Source organism: Oncorhynchus mykiss, unplaced genomic scaffold (assembly GCF_057628025.1).
Source record: "Oncorhynchus mykiss isolate SJ-2025 unplaced genomic scaffold, ASM5762802v1 scaffold103, whole genome shotgun sequence".
In the NCBI taxonomy this organism is placed as follows: domain Eukaryota; kingdom Metazoa; phylum Chordata; class Actinopteri; order Salmoniformes; family Salmonidae; genus Oncorhynchus; species Oncorhynchus mykiss.
The window spans coordinates 3,175,216-3,195,440 of NW_028322102.1; the positions used below are offsets into that span (position 1 = coordinate 3,175,216).

The 20,225-nt window shown below is 38.6% G+C and overlaps 1 protein-coding gene across 2 annotated transcripts in view; it reads left to right on the forward strand.

Moving 5' to 3' along the window:
• Positions 1–7,173, forward strand: part of LOC110512492 (inactive carboxypeptidase-like protein X2) — a 102,447-nt gene extending 95,274 nt beyond the window's left edge. For both annotated transcript variants that reach the window (XM_090228930.1, XM_090228929.1), the window contains 4 exons: positions 67–246; positions 1,169–1,466; positions 5,909–6,048; positions 7,005–7,173. In XM_090228930.1, coding sequence (XP_090085056.1) covers positions 67–246; positions 1,169–1,466; positions 5,909–6,048; positions 7,005–7,142 — 756 coding nt within the window. In that variant the 3' untranslated portion in view covers positions 7,143–7,173. The remainder of the gene's footprint in view (positions 1–66; positions 247–1,168; positions 1,467–5,908; positions 6,049–7,004) is intronic.
• The last annotated feature ends 13,052 nt before the right edge of the window (positions 7,174–20,225 follow it).

A 20,225-nucleotide genomic window follows, 5' to 3' on the forward strand; every position in this document is an offset into this window, starting at 1 on the left:
AGGACCTCATGTCTTAATTATCTGCTCTCACGTGTCACCATGTGTCACTCTCCCGTTGTCCCTCAGGGTTCAGAGCTGAGTGGCTGGTCCCTGGGTCGGTGGAGTCAGGACGGAGTAGACATCCACCATAACTTCCCTGACCTCAACTCCATCCTGTGGGAGGCTGAAACAAAGAAATGGATCCCCAGGAAGATGCTCAACCACCATGTGCCCATTCCCGAATGGTATCAGTCCAAGAACTCCACGGTCAGTAAATGCCACACAAGATTCTGAGGAGTTTTCGAAAGACATTGATAGGGGAATCTCAGACATCCAGAACTTAAAAATAAAAATGAGAGAAGATACTATTGAGACTAGCGAAGTCACCACCCTCCTTAACGGAAACTTGCAGCCAGATGCGAGCCACTCTCTGGGCCAAATGTCCCTCCCTGTTACGAAATTTGAAAGATGCGAGCACCTGTTAAATTGTGATTTGTCCAAATTATAATTTACAAAAAATCAGAGCACCTGAACAAAGTTCCTTGTTAGTCGTCGCAGATAGAGGACTTCTGGTTCTCATCCTATCAATATGACAGATGGAGGACTTCTGGTTCTCAACCTGTCACTATGACTCCATGACAGATAGAGGACTTCTGGTTCTCATCCTGTCACTATGACTCCATGACAGATAGAGGACTTCTGGTTCTCATCCTGTCACTATGACTCCATGACAGATAGATGACTTCTGGTTCTCATCCTGTCACTATGACTCCATGACAGATAGATGACTTCTGGTTCTCATCCTGTCACTATGACTCCATGACAGATAGAGGACTTCTGGTTCTCATCCTGTCACTATGACTCCATGACAGATAGAGGACTTCTGGTTCTCATCCTGTCACTATGACAGATAGGGGACTTCAGGTTTTCATCCTGTCACTATGACTCCATGACAGATAGAGGACTTCTGGTTCTCATCCTGTCACTATGACTCCATGACAGATAGAGGACTTCTGGTTCTCATCCTGTCACTATGACAGATAGGGGACTTCAGGTTTTCATCCTGTCACTATGACTCCATGACAGATAGAGGACTTCTGGTTCTCATCCTGTCACTATGACAGATAGAGGACTTCTGGTTTTCCTCCTCACTTCTCTTCTCTCCTCTCCTCTCCTCTCCTCTCCTCAGGTAGCAGCAGAGACGCGTGCGCTGGTCTCCTGGATGGAGAAGATCCCGTTTGTCCTGGGTGGTAACCTCCAGGGAGGGGAGTTGGTGGTGACCTTCCCCTACGACAGGACCCGTTCCCAGGGTGTATCCAGGGAGCAGACCCCCACCCCAGATGACCACGTCTTCCGCTGGCTCGCCTTCTCCTACGCATCCACCCACCGCCTGATGACCGACGCCAGACGACGAGTCTGCCACACCGAGGACTTTGCCAAGGAAGATGGCACCATCAACGGGGCGTCCTGGCACACCGCGGCAGGGAGTTAGTGTTGATGTTTTCCCATTCAGTTCAATTCAGTTCAATTCAATTCATTTCAATTCAATTAATTTCAGTTCAGTTCAGTTCAGTTCAATTCAATTCATTTCAGTTCAATTCAATACATTTCAGTTCAATTCAATTCATTTCAGTTCAGTTCAATTCATTTCAGTTCAATTAAATTCATTTCAGTTCAATTCAATTTATTTCAGTTCAATTCAATTCATTTCAGTTCAGTTCAATTCATTTCGGTTCAGTTCAGTTCATTTCAATTCATTTCAATTCATCTCTGATTCAATTAAATTAATTTATTGATATATTATCACAGACCAGTACCAGAGTAGTTCTACATTTCAACATGTTGATTTGATGTATTACCACAGACCAGTACCAGAGTAGTTCTTCATTTCAACACATGTTGATTTGATGTATTACCACAGACCAGTACCAGAGTAGTTCTACATTTCAACACATGTTGATTTGATGTATTACCACAGACCAGTACCAGAGTAGTTCTACATTTCAACACATGTTGATTTGATGTATTACCACAGACCAGTACCAGAGTAGTTCTACATTTCAACATGTTGATTTGATGTATTACCACAGACCAGTACCAGAGTAGTTCTACATTTCAACACATGTTGATTTGATGTATTACCACAGACCAGTACCAGAGTAGTTCTACATTTCAACACATGTTGATTTGATGTATTACCACAGACCAGTACCAGAGTAGTTCTACATTTCAACATGTTGATTTGATGTATTACCACAGACCAGTACCAGAGTAGTTCTACATTTCAACACATGTTGATTTGATGTATTACCACAGACCAGTACCAGAGTAGTTCTACATTTCAACACATGTTGATTTGATGTATTACCACAGACCAGTACCAGAGTAGTTCTACATTTCAACACATGTTGATTTGATATATTACCACAGACCAGTACCAGAGTAGTTCTACATTTCAACACATGTTGATTTGATGTATTACCACAGACCAGTACCAGAGTAGTTCTACATTTCAACACATGTTGATTTGATGTATTACCACAGACCAGTACCAGAGTAGTTCTACATTTCAACACATGTTGATTTGATGTATTACCACAGACCAGTACCAGAGTAGTTCTACATTTCAACACATGTTGATTTGATGTATTATCACAGACCAGTACCAGAGTAGTTCTACATTTCAACATGTTGATTTGATGTATTACCACAGACCAGTACCAGAGTAGTTCTTCATTTCAGAACATGTTGATTTGATGTATTACCACAGACCAGTACCAGAGTAGTTCTACATTTCAACACATGTTGATTTGATGTATTACCACAGACCAGTACCAGAGTAGTTCTACATTTCAACACATGTTGATTTGATGTATTACCACAGACCAGTACCAGAGTAGTTCTACATTTCAACACATGTTGATTTGATGTATTACCACAGACCAGTACCAGAGTAGTTCTACATTTCAACACATGTTGATTTGATGTATTACCACAGACCAGTACCAGAGTAGTTCTACATTTCAACACATGTTGATTTGATATATTACCACAGACCAGTACCAGAGTAGTTCTACATTTCAACACATGTTGATTTGATGTATTACCACAGACCAGTACCAGAGTAGTTCTACATTTCAACACATGTTGATTTGATGTATTATCACAGACCAGTACCAGAGTAGTTCTACATTTCAACATGTTGATTTGATGTATTACCACAGACCAGTACCAGAGTAATTCTTCATTTCAACACATGTTGATTTGATGTATTACCACAGACCAGTACCAGAGTAGTTCTACATTTCAACACATGTTGATTTGATGTATTACCACAGACCAGTACCAGAGTAGTTCTACATTTCAACACATGTTGATTTGATGTATTACCACAGACCAGTACCAGAGTAGTTCTACATTTCAACACATGTTGATTTGATGTATTACCACAGACCAGTACCAGAGTAGTTCTACATTTCAACACATGTTGATTTGATGTATTACCACAGACCAGTACCAGAGTAGTTCTACATTTCAACACATGTTGATTTGATGTATTACCACAGACCAGTACCAGAGTAGTTCTACATTTCAACATGTTGATTTGATGTATTACCACAGACCAGTACCAGAGTAGTTCTACATTTCAACACATGTTGATTTGATGTATTACCACAGACCAGTACCAGAGTAGTTCTACATTTCAACACATGTTGATTTGATATATTACCACAGACCAGTACCAGAGTAGTTCTACATTTCAACACATGTTGATTTGATGTATTACCACAGACCAGTACCAGAGTAGTTCTACATTTCAACATGTTGATTTGATGTATTACCACAGACCAGTACCAGAGTAGTTCTACATTTCAACACATGTTGATTTGATATATCATCACAGACCAGTACCAGAGTAGTTCTTCATTTCAACACATGTTGATTTGATGTATTACCACAGACCAGTACCAGAGTAGTTCTACATTTCAACACATGTTGATTTGATGTATTACCACAGACCAGTACCAGAGTAGTTCTTCATTTCAACACATGTTGATTTGATGTATTACCACAGACCAGTACCAGAGTAGTTCTTCATTTCAACACATGTTGATTTGATATATTACCACAGACCAGTACCAGAGTAGTTCTACATTTCAACACATGTTGATTTGATGTATTACCACAGACCAGTACCAGAGTAGTTCTACATTTCAACATGTTGATTTGATGTATTACCACAGACCAGTACCAGAGTAGTTCTACATTTCAACACATGTTGATTATGTATTACCACAGACCAGTACCAGAGTAGTTCTACATTTCAAACTTTTTGGGGGAAAAACACATTTCTTTGACCATCACCAATTGTACATTGTACAATTTCTCGTAAATGTCGATAAATGTCTGGTTCTTTTTTTCCTGACACCGTAGGTTCATGTACTTCGACGTGAAACGGTCAAATTAGCGCTCTATTTTCGTTTTTGACCTTTAATCCCAGAAAAATGGCCTTAACTCAAAAAGCGTTGAGGCCTCGACGCCATCTTGTTTCTGGGCTAACAGCCCATTAGGCCAAACCTATGTTTCTGGGCTAACAGCCCATTAGGCCAAACCTATGTTTCTGGGCTAACAGCCCATTAGGCCAAACCTATGTTTCTGGGCTAACAGCCCATTAGGCCAAACATATGTTTCTGGGCTAACAGCCCATTAGACCAAACCTATGTTTCTGGGCTAACAGCCCATTAGACCAAACCTATGTTTCGTCTTCGAAAGTCGTTACCATTTAGGGGAAATGGCCATGTCATGATTGGTGATGTTTTGTACATTTGCCAATAGAATCCATTCGCCATCTGGTGGAATTTACGGGGACAGCGGAAAAAGGACCAACATTTTTAACTGTTATAAAACGGAAACCGAATGTCCGAGAGACTTCGTTAGATGACTTCCCGGAAGATCTGGCCGTGGTGCACGGCCCGGCGCTGTCGGCAAATTTTCAAACATTCGCGGACGTCTAGTAAGGGACCGTACATTTGCAATATGGGAGATTCTCATCGATCATACAGCAAATGCCGAAAAGGGCACTTCAGGTATAAAAAAACGTTTTTTAAAGTCTCATGCAACATACAGTGCCTTTCAAAAGTATTCACCCCCTTGGCATTTTTTCCTATTTTGTTGTCTTACAACCTGGAATTAAAATAGATTTTTGTGGGATTTGTATCATTTGATTGACACAACGTGCCTACCACTTTGTAGATTCAAAATATGTTTTATTGTGAAACAAGCAACAAGTAAGACAAAAAAACTGAACTTGAGCATAACTTTTCACCTCCCCAAAGTCAATAATATGTAGAGACACCTTTTGCTGAAATTGCATCTACAAGTCTCTTGGGGTATGTCTCTATAAGCTTGGCACGTCTAGCCACTGGGAGTTTTTCCCATTCTTCAAGGCAAAACTGCTCCAGCTCCCAAGTTGGATGGGTTCCGCTGGTGCACAGCAATCTTTAAGTCATACCACAGATTCTCAATTGGATTGAGGTCTGGGCTTTGACTGGGCCATTCCAAGACATTTAAATGTGTCCCCTTAAACCACTCAAGTGTTGCTTTAGCATTTAGGGTCATTGTCCTGCTGGAAGGCGAACTCCGTCCCAGTCTCAAATCTCTGGAAGACTGAAACAGGTTTCCCCTCAAGAATTTCCCTGTATTTAGCGCCATCCATCATTCCTTCAATTCTGACCAGTTTCCCAGTCCCTGCCGATGGGAAAACATACCACAGACCAGTACCAGAGTAGTTCTTCATTTCAACACATGCTGATTTGATTTATTATCTTTATAAAACACTGGTGAAAAAAATAACATATCAGCTGATGTCTTTTCATTGGGCAGTTGGCCCGAGAGATAAATGACTCTGTCTGTGCTGCTGTGTTGGCAGGTATGAACGACTTCAGCTACTTGCACACCAACTGCTTTGAGTTGTCGATGTACGTGGGCTGTGACAAATTCCCCCATGAGAGTGAGCTGGCGGAGGAGTGGGAAAACAACCGGGAGTCTCTGCTCGTCTTCATGGAGCAGGTACAGTATGTAGAGTCTAGAGAGGGTGTCGAGTCTAGAGAGGGCGTAGAGTCCAGAGAGGTCGTAGAGTCCAGAGAGGTCGTAGAGTCCAGAGAGGTCGTAGAGTCTAGAGAGGTCGTAGAGTCTAGAGAGGGCGTGTAGAGTCTAGAGAGGGTGTAGAGTCTAGAGAGGGTGTAGAGTCTAGAGAGGGTGTAGAGTCTAGAGAGGTCGTAGAGTCCAGAGAGGGCGTGTAGAGTCCAGAGAGGTCGTAGAGTCTAAAGAGGGCGTGTAGAGTCTAGAGAGGGTGTAGAGTCTAGAGAGGGTGTAGAGTCTAGAGAGGGTGTAGAGTCTAGAGAGGGTGTAGAGTCCAGAGAGGTCGTAGAGTCCAGAGAGGTCGTAAAGTCTAAAGAGGGCGTGTAGCTAGCCAGCCAGTAAGATAACGTTAGTAAGCCAGCCAGTAAGATAACGTTAGCTAGCGAGCCAGTAAGATAACGTTAGCTAGCGAGCCAGTAAGATAACGTTAGCTAGCGAGCCAGTAAGATAACGCTGGCTAGCCAGCCAGTAAGATAAGCTAGTATTTTAACAAATTGTATTCGTATTTACAGATTGAATAAACGTTTGTTTATTATTAAGGCACATGAAAGTTGACATGTTCCAGAAGGCATTTCCATCAACGACAAAACAAGATGTTCAAATGCCTCTCCTGCAGAGTAGTGACATGCGACATACGCCTAGCTTTCTGAAATGAGTCATATTATATTGTTTCAATATTTATATCAAGGATGACATTGAAAATAATAGTTTTTTAAGCATTCATGTGTCACACTCTGGGGTTTATTGTACTTTTAAATACTGTTAAAACTCGTTTTTAATAAAATAAAATATAATATCATCAAATTAATATTATATATGATACGTTACATATTATTATTATTATTGAGTCAGTTGATCTTTGACCTCTGACCTTTCATGCACAGGTGCATCGTGGGATCAAAGGCATTGTCTGGGACATGCAGGGGCGGGGCATAGCCAACGCCACCATCCAAGTGGAAGGGATCGGCCACGACATCAGAACAGGTACATTTATTTTATGGATTTATTTCACCTTTATTTAACCAGGTAGGCAAGTTGAGAACAAGTTCTCATTTACAACCCCCGACCTGGCCATTATAAAGCAAAGCAGTTCGATACATAAGAGGGAGGTAAAGGCAAAAATAAAAGGCCATGGTGGCGAAGTAAATACAATATAGCAAGTAAAACACTGGAATGGTAGATTTGCAGTGGAAGAATGTGCAAAGAAGAAATATAAATAATGGGGTGCAAAGGAGCAAAATAAATAAATAAATACAGTAGGGAAAGAGGTAGTTGTTTGGGCTAAATTATAGATGGGCTATGTACAGGTGCAGTAATCTGTGAGCTGCTGTGACAGCTGGTGCTTAAAGCTAGTGAGGGAGATAAGTGTTTCCAGTTTCAGAGATTTTTGTAGTTCGTTCCAGTCATTGGCAGCAGAGAACTGGAAGGAAAGGCGGCCAAAGGAAGAATTGGTTTTGGGGGTGACCAGAGAGATATACCTGCTAGAGCGCCTGCAACAGGTGGGTGCTGCTATGGTGACCAGCGAGCTGAGATAAGGGGGGACTTTACCTAGCAGGGTCTTGTAGATGACCTGGAGCCAGTGGGTTTGGCGACGAGTGTGAAGCGAGGACCAGCCAACGAGAGCGTACAGGTCGCACTGGTGGGTAGTATATGGGGCTTTGGTGACCAAACAGATGGCACTGTGATAGACTGCATTCAATTTATTGAGTAGGGTATTGGAGGTGTCACGAACCGGCTCAAAGCCCGTAACAAAGGGAGACAACGTGGAGATAAGGAGTAACAAAATATATATTTATTAACTAAAGCAACTAAGGAAAATATACAATGGTGTGTGTAATCAGTAATCAGTAGTGTAAGTGAGTGTTTTGCATGCATGAAGGTGATAATGCAGGGTGTTGAAAGGTGCCAAAGCAAACAAACAAAAGGCCACCAAGAACCACAACACAGTCTACAAAGGTGTCTGCATGGAGAGAGTCTCCTTCATGAATGTGGAAGAGGTCTATTTATCCCGGGAGACACCTGGCCCAGGTGTTTCCCATGAAGCTGACGACCCTCCCAACTCCGCCCACCGGCATCCTAATAAGGAAACAAGAACAAAGACAGAATACGGCAGACAGAGTGGGAGGGTCGTCACAGAGGCTATTTTGTAAATGACATCGCCGAAGTCGAGGATCGGTAGGATAGTCAGTTTTACGAGGGTATGTTTGGCAGCATGAGTGAAGGATGCTTTGTTGTGAAATAGGAAGCCAATTCTAGATTTAACTTTGGATTAGAGATGTTTGATGTGAGTCTGGAAGGAGAGTTTACAGTCTAACCAGACACCTAGGTATTTGTAGTTGTCCACATATTCTAAGTCAGAACCGTCCAGAGTAGTGATGTTGGACAGGCGGGCAGGTGCGGGCAGCAATCGGTTGAAGAGCATGCATTTAGTTTTACTTGTATTTAAGAGCAATTGGAGGCAACAGAAGGAGTGTTGTATGGCATTGAAGCTCATCTGGAGATTTGTTAACACAGTGTCCAAAGAATGGCCAGAAGTATACAGAATGGTGTCGTCTGCGTAGAGGTGGATCAGAGAATCACCAGCAGCAAGAGCGACATCATTGATGTATACAGAGAAGAGAGTTGGTACAAGAATTGAACCCTGTGGTACCCCCATAGAGACTGTCAGAGGTCCAGACAACAGACCCTCTGATTTGACACACTGAACTCTATCAGAGAAGTAGTTGGTGAACCAGGCGAGGCAATCATTTGAGAAATCAAGGCTATCGAGTCTGCCGATGTGGATGTGGTGATTGACAGAGTCGAAAGCCTTGGCCAGGTCAATGAAGACGGCTGCACAGTAATGTTTATTATCGATGGCGGTTAAGATATCATTTAGGACCTTGAGCGTGGCTGAGGTGCACCCATGACCAGCTCTGAAACCAGATTGCATAGCGGAGAAGGTATGGTGGGATTCGAAATGGTCAGTAATCTGTTTGTTGACTTGGCTTACGAAAGACCTTAGAAAGGCAGAGTAGGATAGATATAGGTCTGTAGCAGTTTGGGTCAAGAGTGTCCCCCCCTTTGAAGAGGGGGATGACCGCAGCCGCAGAAATACATGCTATTGTGGTATACTCTGTGTTCTCATTCTGTGTCCATACATACCATATAGAGATGTATTATAGTAGACTCTGTGTCCATACATACTATATAGAGATGTATTATAGTAGACTCTGTGTCCATACATACCATATAGAGATGTATTGTAGTAGACTCTGTGTCCATACATACTATATAGAGATGTATTATAGTAGACTCTGTGTCCATACATACCATATAGAGATGTATTGTAGTAGACTCTATGTTCTCATTCTATAGAAAACATCAGTAGCATTCTATAGAAAACATCAGTAGTATTCTATAGAAAACATCATTAGCATTCTATTGAAAACATCAGTAGCATTCTATAGAAAACATCATTAGCATTCTATACAAAACATCAGTAGCATTCCATAGAAAACATCATTAGCATTCTGTAGAAAACATCAGTAGCATTCTATAGAAAACATCAGTAGCATTCTATAGAAAACATCAGTAGCATTCTAAGGAAAAAATCAGTAGCATTCTATAGAAAACATCAGTAGCATTCTAAGGAAAACATCAGTAGCATTCTATAGAAAACATCAGTAGTATTCTATAGAAAACATCAGTAGTATTCTATAGAAAACATCATTAGCATTCTAAGGAAAACATCAGTAGCATTCTATAGAAAACATCAGTAGCATTCTATAGAAAACATCAGTAGCATTCTATAGAAAACATCATTAGCATTCTAAGGAAAACATCAGTAGCATTCTATAGAAAACATCAGTAGCATTCTATAGAAAACATCAGTAGCATTCTGTAGAAAACATCAGTAGCATTCTATAGAAAACATCAGTAGCATTCTATAGAAAACATCAGTAGCATTCTGTAGAAAACATCAGTAGCATTCTATAGAAAACATCAGTAGCATTCTGTAGAAAACATCAGTAGCATTCTATACAAAACATCAGTAGCATTCTATAGAAAACATCAGTAGCATTCTATAGAAAACATCAGTAGCATTCTATAGAAAACATCAGTAGCATTCTGTAGAAAACATCAGTAGCATTCTGTAGAAAACATCAGTAGCATTCTATAGAAAACATTAGTAGCATTCTATAGAAAACATCAGTAGCATTCTATAGAACACATCAGTAGCATTCTATAGAACACATCAGTAGCATTCTGTAGAAAACATCAGTAGCATTCTATAGAAAACATCAGTAGCATTCTATAGAAAACATCAGTAGCATTCTATAGAACACATCAGTAGCATTCTATAGAACACATCAGTAGCATTCTGTAGAAAACATCAGTAGCATTCTATAGAAAACATCAGTAGCATTCTATAGAAAACATCAGTAGCATTCTGTAGAAAACATCAGTAGCATTCTATAGAACACATCAGTAGCATTCTATAGAAAACATCATTAGCATAGAATGTATTATGGACAACAGTATATATATATTCATTTTGACAGGAAACCAAATGGACAAATTGAACGTGATAATTAGATAATCAATATTTATAGCATATAACCAATCAAAAATAACGAACGCTGCAAAAGTTATAACTTCTCCCAGAGCCAAAGACCATAACGTCGGATCATTAAACTCTCACAGACGCTGAGCATGCTGGTATTTCATGCTTGACAAAAGTAAATCCGCAGCAGGAAATAGCTACCATTTTATAGAAAGACCTCAATATATTACTATACAGTAGATACTGCCTGCAGGCATGATGACACAAGTACCCGGTCCCTATTTGCCTTGTATTTTAGAAGTCGTATGTGTGGGGGGTAAGCTTACATTGTGCAGATAAAGCAATGGGCAGAATGTGTTGTTTCAGGGATTAATGAAAGTCCCATGTCTCTTCCTTTCAGTTTAATTCTACAGTATGAGTCTCAAACACACACACACGCACGCAAACACACGCACACACACACACACAAATATTCCTAGCACGCAATGATTATATCAAGCTTGTGACTCTACAAACTTGTTGGATGCTGTTTGCTGTTTGTTTTGGTTGTGTTACAGATGATTTTGTTCTCAATAGAAAATTAACGGTAAATAATGTATGGTATCATTTTGGAGTCACTTCAATTGTAAATAAGATTATAATGTTTCTAAACACTTCTACATTAATATGGATGCTACCATGATTATGGATAATCCTGAATTAAATTGTGAATGGTAAGGATCGGTGCTGGTACTGTAGACGAGAGCATCCTGTTAGGATCGGTGCTGGTACTGTAGACGAGAGCATCCTGTTAGGATCGGTGCTGGTACTGTAGACGAGAGCATCCTGTAAGGATCGGTGCTGGTACTGTAGACGAGAAGCATCCTGTAAGGATCGGTGCTGGTACTGTAGATGAGAAGCATCCTGTAAGGATCGGTGTTGGTACTGTAGACGAGAAGCAGATACAGGGAGAACAGGGGAGAGTGGGAGCAGGCATGACAGTATCTCCCCTCTAGGACAGGAACAGCATCTGGACAGGGGAGAGTGGGAGCAGGCATGACAGTATCTCCCCTCTAGGACAGGAACAGCGTCTGGACAGGGGAGAGCGGGAGCAGGCATGACAGTATCTCCCCTCTAGGACAGGAACAGCGTCTGGACAGGGGAGAGCGGGAGCAGGCATGACAGTATATCCCCCTCTAGGACAGGAACAGCGTCTGGACAGGGGAGAGCGGGAGCAGGCATGAAAGTAGAAAGTTATATTACCGCCCCAATTTTTTTTTATCAAATCAAATGTTTTTTGTTCACATACACGTGTTTAGCAGATGTTATTGCGGTGTAGTGAAATTGTGTTTCTAGCTCCAACAGTGCAGTAATATCTAACTAAATGCTTGTGTTTCTAGCTCCAACAGTGCAGTAATATCTAACTAAATACTTGTGTTCCCAGCTCCAACAGTGCAGTAATATCTAACTAAATACTTGTGTTCCCAGCTCCAACAGTGCAGTAATATCTAACTAAATACTTGTGTTCCTAGCTCCAACAGTGCAGTAATATCTAACTAAATACTTGTGTTTCTAGCTCCAACAGTGCAGTAGTATCTAACTAAATACTTGTGTTCCCAGCTCCAACAGTACAGTAATATCTAACTAAATGCTTGTGTTCCCAGCTCCAACAGTGCAGTAATATCTAACTAAATGCTTGTGTTCCCAGCTCCAACAGTGCAGTAATATCTAACTAAATGCTGGTGTTCCTAGCTCCAACAGTGCAGTAGTATCTAACTAAATGCTTGTGTTCCTAGCTCCAACAGTGCAGTAATATCTAACCAAATGCTTGTGTTCCCAGCTCCAACAGTGCAGTAATATCTAACTAAATGCTTGTGTTCCCAGCTCCAACAGTGCAGTAATATCTAACTAAATACTTGTGTTCCCAGCTCCAACAGTACAGTGATATCTAACTAAATGCTTGTGTTCCCAGCTCCAACAGTGCAGTAATATCTAACTAAATGCTTGTGTTCCCAGCTCCAACAGTGCAGTAATATCTAACTAAATGCTGGTGTTCCTAGCTCCAACAGTGCAGTAGTATCTAACTAAATGCTTGTGTTCCTAGCTCCAACAGTGCAGTAATATCTAACCAAATGCTTGTGTTCCTAGCTCCAACAGTGCAGTAATATCTAACCAAATGCTTGTGTTCCCAGCTCCAACAGTGCAGTAATATCTAACTAAATGCTTGTGTTCCCAGCTCCAACAGTGCAGTAGTATCTAACTAAATGCTTGTGTTTCTAGCTCCAACAGTGCAGTAATATCTAACTAAATGCTTGTGTTCCTAGCTCCAACAGTGCAGTAACATCTAACTAAATGCTTGTGTTTCTAGCTCCAACAGTGCAGTAGTATCTAACTAAATGCTTGTGTTCCCAGCTCCAACAGTGCAGTAATATCTAACTAAATGCTTGTGTTCCCAGCTCCAACAGTGCAGTAACATCTAACTAAATGCTTGTGTTTCTAGCTCCAACAGTGCAGTAGTATCTAACTAAATGCCTGTGTTTCTAGCTCCAACAGTGCAGTAATATCTAACTAAATACTTGTGTTCCCAGCTCCAACAGTGCAGTAATATCTAACTAAATACTTGTGTTTCTAGCTCCAACAGTGCAGTAGTATCTAACTAAATACTTGTGTTCCCAGCTCCAACAGTGCAGATTTGACACACTGAACTCTATCAGAGAAGTAGTTGGTGAACCAGGCGAGGCAATCATTTGAGAAATCAAGGCTATCGAGTCTGCCGATGTGGATGTGGTGATTGACAGAGTCGAAAGCCTTGGCCAGGTCAATGAAGATGGCTGCACAGTAATGTTTATTATCGATGGCGGTTAAGATATCATTTAGGACCTTGAGCGTGGCTGAGGTGCACCCATGACCAGCTCTGAAACCAGATTGCATAGCAGAGAAGGTATGGTGGGATTCGAAATGGTCAGTAATCTGTTTGTTGACTTGGCTTACGAAAGACCTTAGAAAGGCAGAGTAGGATAGATATAGGTCTGTAGCAGTTTGGGTCAAGAGTGTCCCCCCCTTTGAAGAGGGGGATGACCGCAGCCGCAGAAATACATGCTATTGTGGTATACTCTGTGTTCTCATTCTGTGTCCATACATACCATATAGAGATGTATTATAGTAGACTCTGTGTCCATACATACTATATAGAGATGTATTATAGTAGACTCTGTGTCCATACATACCATATAGAGATGTATTGTAGTAGACTCTATGTTCTGATTCTGTAGAAAACATCAGTAGCATTCTATAGAAAACATCAGTAGCATTCTATAGAAAACATCAGTAGCATTCTATAGAAAGCATCAGTAGCATTCTGTAGAAAACAACAGTAGCATTCTATAGAAAACATCAGTAGCATTCTATAGAAAACATCAGTAGCATTCTGTAGAAAACATCAGTAGCATTCTATAGAAAACAACAGTAGCATTCTATAGAAAACATCAGTAGTATTCTATAGAAAACATCAGTAGCATTCTATAGAAAACATCAGTAGCATTCTATAGAAAACAACAGTAGCATTCTATAGAAAACATCAGTAGCATTCTGTAGAAAACATCAGTAGCATTCTAAGGAAAACATCAGTAGTATTCTGTAGAAAACATCAGTAGCATTCTATAGAAAACATCAGTAGTATTCTATAGAAAACATCAGTAGCATTCTATAGAAAACATCAGTAGCATTCTAAGGAAAACATCAGTAGTATTCTGTAGAAAACATCAGTAGCATTCTATAGAAAACATCAGTAGTATTCTATAGAAAACATCAGTAGCATTCTATAGAAAACATCAGTAGCATTCTAAGGAAAACATCAGTAGTATTCTGTAGAAAACATCAGTAGCATTCTGTAGAAAACATCAGTAGCATTCTATAGAAAACATCAGTAGCATTCTATAGAAAACATCAGTAGCATTCTGTAGAAAACATCTGTAGCATTCTATAGAAAACATCAGTAGCATTCTATAGAAAACATCAGTAGCATTCTATAGAAAACATCAGTAGCATTCTATAGAAAACATCAGTAGCATTCTATAGAAAACATCAGTAGCATTCTGTAGAAAACATCAGTAGCATTCTATAGAAAACATCAGTAGCATTCTATAGAAAACATCAGTAGCATTCTATAGAACACATCAGTAGCATTCTATAGAAAACATCAGTAGCATTCTATAGAAAACATCAGTAGCATTCTGTAGAAAACATCAGTAGCATTCTATAGAAAACATCAGTAGCATTCTATAGAAAACATCAGTAGCATTCTATAGAACACATCAGTAGCATTCTATAGAAAACATCAGTAGCATTCTGTAGAAAACATCAGTAGCATTCTGTAGAAAACATCAGTAGCATTCTATAGAAAACATCAGTAGCATTCTAAGGAAAACATCAGTAGCATTCTATAGAAAGCATCAGTAGCATTCTGTAGAAAACATCTGTAGCACTCTATAGAAAACATCAGTAGCATTCTAAGGAAAACATCAGTAGCATTCTATAGAAAGCATCAGTAGCATTCTGTAGAAAACATCAGTAGCATTCTATAGAAAGCATCAGTAGCATTCTATAGAAAACATCTCTAGCATTCTATAGAAAGCATCAGTAGCATTCTAAGGAAAACATCAGTAGCATTCTATAGAAAGCATCAGTAGCATTCTGTAGAAAACATCAGTAGCATTCTATAGAAAACATCAGTAGCATTCTATAGAAAGCATCAGTAGCATTCTATAGAAAACATCTCTAGCATTCTATAGAAAGCATCAGTAGCATTCTAAGGAAAACATCAGTAGCATTCTATAGAAAGCATCAGTAGCATTCTGTAGAAAACATCAGTAGCATTCTATAGAAAACATCAGTAGCATTCTATAGAAAGCATCAGTAGCATTCTGTAGAAAACATCAGTAGCATTCTATAGAAAGCATCAGTAGCATTCTAAGGAAAACATCAGTAGCATTCTATAGAAAGCATCAGTAGCATTCTGTAGAAAACATCAGTAGCATTCTATAGAAAACATCAGTAGCATTCTATAGAAAACATCAGTAGCATTCTGTAGAAAACATCAGTAGCATTCTGTAGAAAACATCAGTAGCATTCTATAGAAAACATCAGTAGCATTCTGTAGAAAACATCAGTAGCATTCTATAGAAAACATCAGTAGCATTCTATAGAAAACATCAGTAGCATTCTGTAGAAAACATCAGTAGCATTCTATAGAAAGCATCAGTAGCATTCTATAGAAAACATCTCTAGCATTCTATAGAAAGCATCAGTAGCATTCTATAGAAAACATCAGTAGCATTCTATAGAAAACATCAGTAGCATTCTATAGAAAGCATCAGTAGCATTCTATAGAAAACATCTCTAGCATTCTATAGAAAGCATCAGTAGCATTCTAAGGAAAACATCAGTAGCATTCTATAGAAAGCATCAGTAGCATTCTGTAGAAAACATCAGTAGCATTCTATAGAAAACATCAGTAGCATTCTATAGAAAACATCAGTAGCATTCTATAGAAAACATCAGTAGCATTCTATAGAAAACATCAGTAGCATTCTATAGAAAACATCAGTAGCATTCTATAGAAAACATCTGTAGCATTCTGTAGAAAACATCAGTAGCATTCTATAGAAAACATCAGTAGCATTCTATAGAAAACATCAGTAGTATTCTATAGAACACATCAGTAGCATTCTATAGAAAACATCAGTAGCATTCTGTAGAAAACATCAGTAGCATTCTGTAGAAAACATCAGTAGCATCCTATAGAAAACATCAGTAGCATCCTATAGAAAACAACAGTAGCATTCTATAGAAAACATCAGTAGCATTCTGTAGAAAACATCAGTAGCATTCTAAGGAAAACATCAGTAGTATTCTGTAGAAAACATCAGTAGCATTCTATAGAAAACATCAGTAGTATTCTATAGAAAACATCAGTAGCATTCTATAGAAAACATCAGTAGCATTCTAAGGAAAACATCAGTAGTATTCTGTAGAAAACATCAGTAGCATTCTATAGAAAACATCAGTAGTATTCTATAGAAAACATCAGTAGCATTCTATAGAAAACATCAGTAGCATTCTAAGGAAAACATCAGTAGTATTCTGTAGAAAACATCAGTAGCATTCTGTAGAAAACATCAGTAGCATTCTATAGAAAACATCAGTAGCATTCTATAGAAAACATCAGTAGCATTCTGTAGAAAACATCTGTAGCATTCTATAGAAAACATCAGTAGCATTCTATAGAAAACATCAGTAGCATTCTATAGAAAACATCAGTAGCATTCTATAGAAAACATCAGTAGCATTCTATAGAAAACATCAGTAGCATTCTGTAGAAAACATCAGTAGCATTCTATAGAAAACATCAGTAGCATTCTATAGAAAACATCAGTAGCATTCTATAGAACACATCAGTAGCATTCTATAGAAAACATCAGTAGCATTCTATAGAAAACATCAGTAGCATTCTGTAGAAAACATCAGTAGCATTCTATAGAAAACATCAGTAGCATTCTATAGAAAACATCAGTAGCATTCTATAGAACACATCAGTAGCATTCTATAGAAAACATCAGTAGCATTCTGTAGAAAACATCAGTAGCATTCTGTAGAAAACATCAGTAGCATTCTATAGAAAACATCAGTAGCATTCTAAGGAAAACATCAGTAGCATTCTATAGAAAGCATCAGTAGCATTCTGTAGAAAACATCTGTAGCACTCTATAGAAAACATCAGTAGCATTCTAAGGAAAACATCAGTAGCATTCTATAGAAAGCATCAGTAGCATTCTGTAGAAAACATCAGTAGCATTCTATAGAAAGCATCAGTAGCATTCTATAGAAAACATCTCTAGCATTCTATAGAAAGCATCAGTAGCATTCTAAGGAAAACATCAGTAGCATTCTATAGAAAGCATCAGTAGCATTCTGTAGAAAACATCAGTAGCATTCTATAGAAAACATCAGTAGCATTCTATAGAAAGCATCAGTAGCATTCTATAGAAAACATCTCTAGCATTCTATAGAAAGCATCAGTAGCATTCTAAGGAAAACATCAGTAGCATTCTATAGAAAGCATCAGTAGCATTCTGTAGAAAACATCAGTAGCATTCTATAGAAAACATCAGTAGCATTCTATAGAAAGCATCAGTAGCATTCTGTAGAAAACATCAGTAGCATTCTATAGAAAGCATCAGTAGCATTCTAAGGAAAACATCAGTAGCATTCTATAGAAAGCATCAGTAGCATTCTGTAGAAAACATCAGTAGCATTCTATAGAAAACATCAGTAGCATTCTATAGAAAACATCAGTAGCATTCTGTAGAAAACATCAGTAGCATTCTGTAGAAAACATCAGTAGCATTCTATAGAAAACATCAGTAGCATTCTGTAGAAAACATCAGTAGCATTCTATAGAAAACATCAGTAGCATTCTATAGAAAACATCAGTAGCATTCTGTAGAAAACATCAGTAGCATTCTATAGAAAGCATCAGTAGCATTCTATAGAAAACATCTCTAGCATTCTATAGAAAGCATCAGTAGCATTCTATAGAAAACATCAGTAGCATTCTATAGAAAACATCAGTAGCATTCTATAGAAAGCATCAGTAGCATTCTATAGAAAACATCTCTAGCATTCTATAGAAAGCATCAGTAGCATTCTAAGGAAAACATCAGTAGCATTCTATAGAAAGCATCAGTAGCATTCTGTAGAAAACATCAGTAGCATTCTATAGAAAACATCAGTAGCATTCTATAGAAAACATCAGTAGCATTCTATAGAAAACATCAGTAGCATTCTATAGAAAACATCAGTAGCATTCTATAGAAAACATCAGTAGCATTCTATAGAAAACATCTGTAGCATTCTGTAGAAAACATCAGTAGCATTCTATAGAAAACATCAGTAGCATTCTATAGAAAACATCAGTAGTATTCTATAGAACACATCAGTAGCATTCTATAGAAAACATCAGTAGCATTCTGTAGAAAACATCAGTAGCATTCTGTAGAAAACATCAGTAGCATTCTATAGAAAACATCAGTAGCATTCTAAGGAAAACATCAGTAGCATTCTATAGAAAGCATCAGTAGCATTCTGTAGAAAACATCTGTAGCACTCTATAGAAAACATCAGTAGCATTCTAAGGAAAACATCAGTAGCATTCTATAGAAAACATCAGTAGCATCCTATAGAAAACATCAGTAGCATTCTATAGAAAACATCTGTAGCATTCTGTAGAAAACATCAGTAGCATTCTATAGAAAACATCAGTAGCATTCTATAGAAAACATCAGTAGTATTCTATAGAACACATCAGTAGCATTCTATAGAAAACATCAGTAGCATTCTGTAGAAAACATCAGTAGCATTCTGTAGAAAACATCAGTAGCATTCTATAGAAAACATCAGTAGTATTCTATAGAAAACATCAGTAGCATTCTGTAGAAAACATCAGTAGCATTCTATAGAAAACATCAGTAGCATTCTTTAGAAAACATCAGTAGTATTCTATAGAAAACATCAGTAGCATCCTATAGAAAACATCAGTAGCATCCTATAGAAAACATCAGTAGTATTCTATAGAAAACATCAGTAGCATCCTATAGAAAACATCAGTAGCATCCTATAGAAAACATCAGTAGCAGAGAATGTATTATGGACAACAGTATACATATCCATTTTGACAGGAAACCAAATGGACAAATTGAACGTGATAATTAGATAATCAATATTTATAGCATATAAATCAATCAAAAATAACGAACGCTGCAAAAGTAATAACTTCTTCCAGAGCCAAAGACCATAACGTCGGATCATTAAACTCTCACAGACGCTGAGCATGCTGGTATTTCATGCTTGACAAAAGTAAATCCGCAGCAGGAAATAGCTACCATTTTATAGAAAGACCTCAATATATTACTATACAGTAGATACTGCCTGCAGGCATGATGACACAAGTACCCGGTCCTTATTTCCCTTGTATTTGAGAAGTCATATGTGTGGGGGTAAGCTTACATTGTGCAGATAAAGCAATGGGCAGAAGTGTTGCTTCAGGGATTAATGAAAGTCCCATGTCTCTTCCTTTCAGTTTAATTCTACAGTATGAGTCTCAAACACACACACACGCACGCAAACACACGCACACACACACACACAAATATTCCTAGCACGCAATGATTATATCAAGCTTGTGACTCTACAAACTTGTTGGATGCTGTTTGCTGTTTGTTTTGGTTGTGTTACAGATGATTTTGTTCTCAATAGAAAATTAACGGTAAATAATGTATGGTATCATTTTGGAGTCACTTCAATTGTAAATAAGATTATAATGTTTCTAAACACTTCTACATTAATATGGATGCTACCATGATTATGGATAATCCTGAATTAAATTGTGAATGGTAAGGATCGGTGCTGGTACTGTAGACGAGAGCATCCTGTTAGGATCGGTGCTGGTACTGTAGACGAGAGCATCCTGTTAGGATCGGTGCTGGTACTGTAGACGAGAGCATCCTGTAAGGATCGGTGCTGG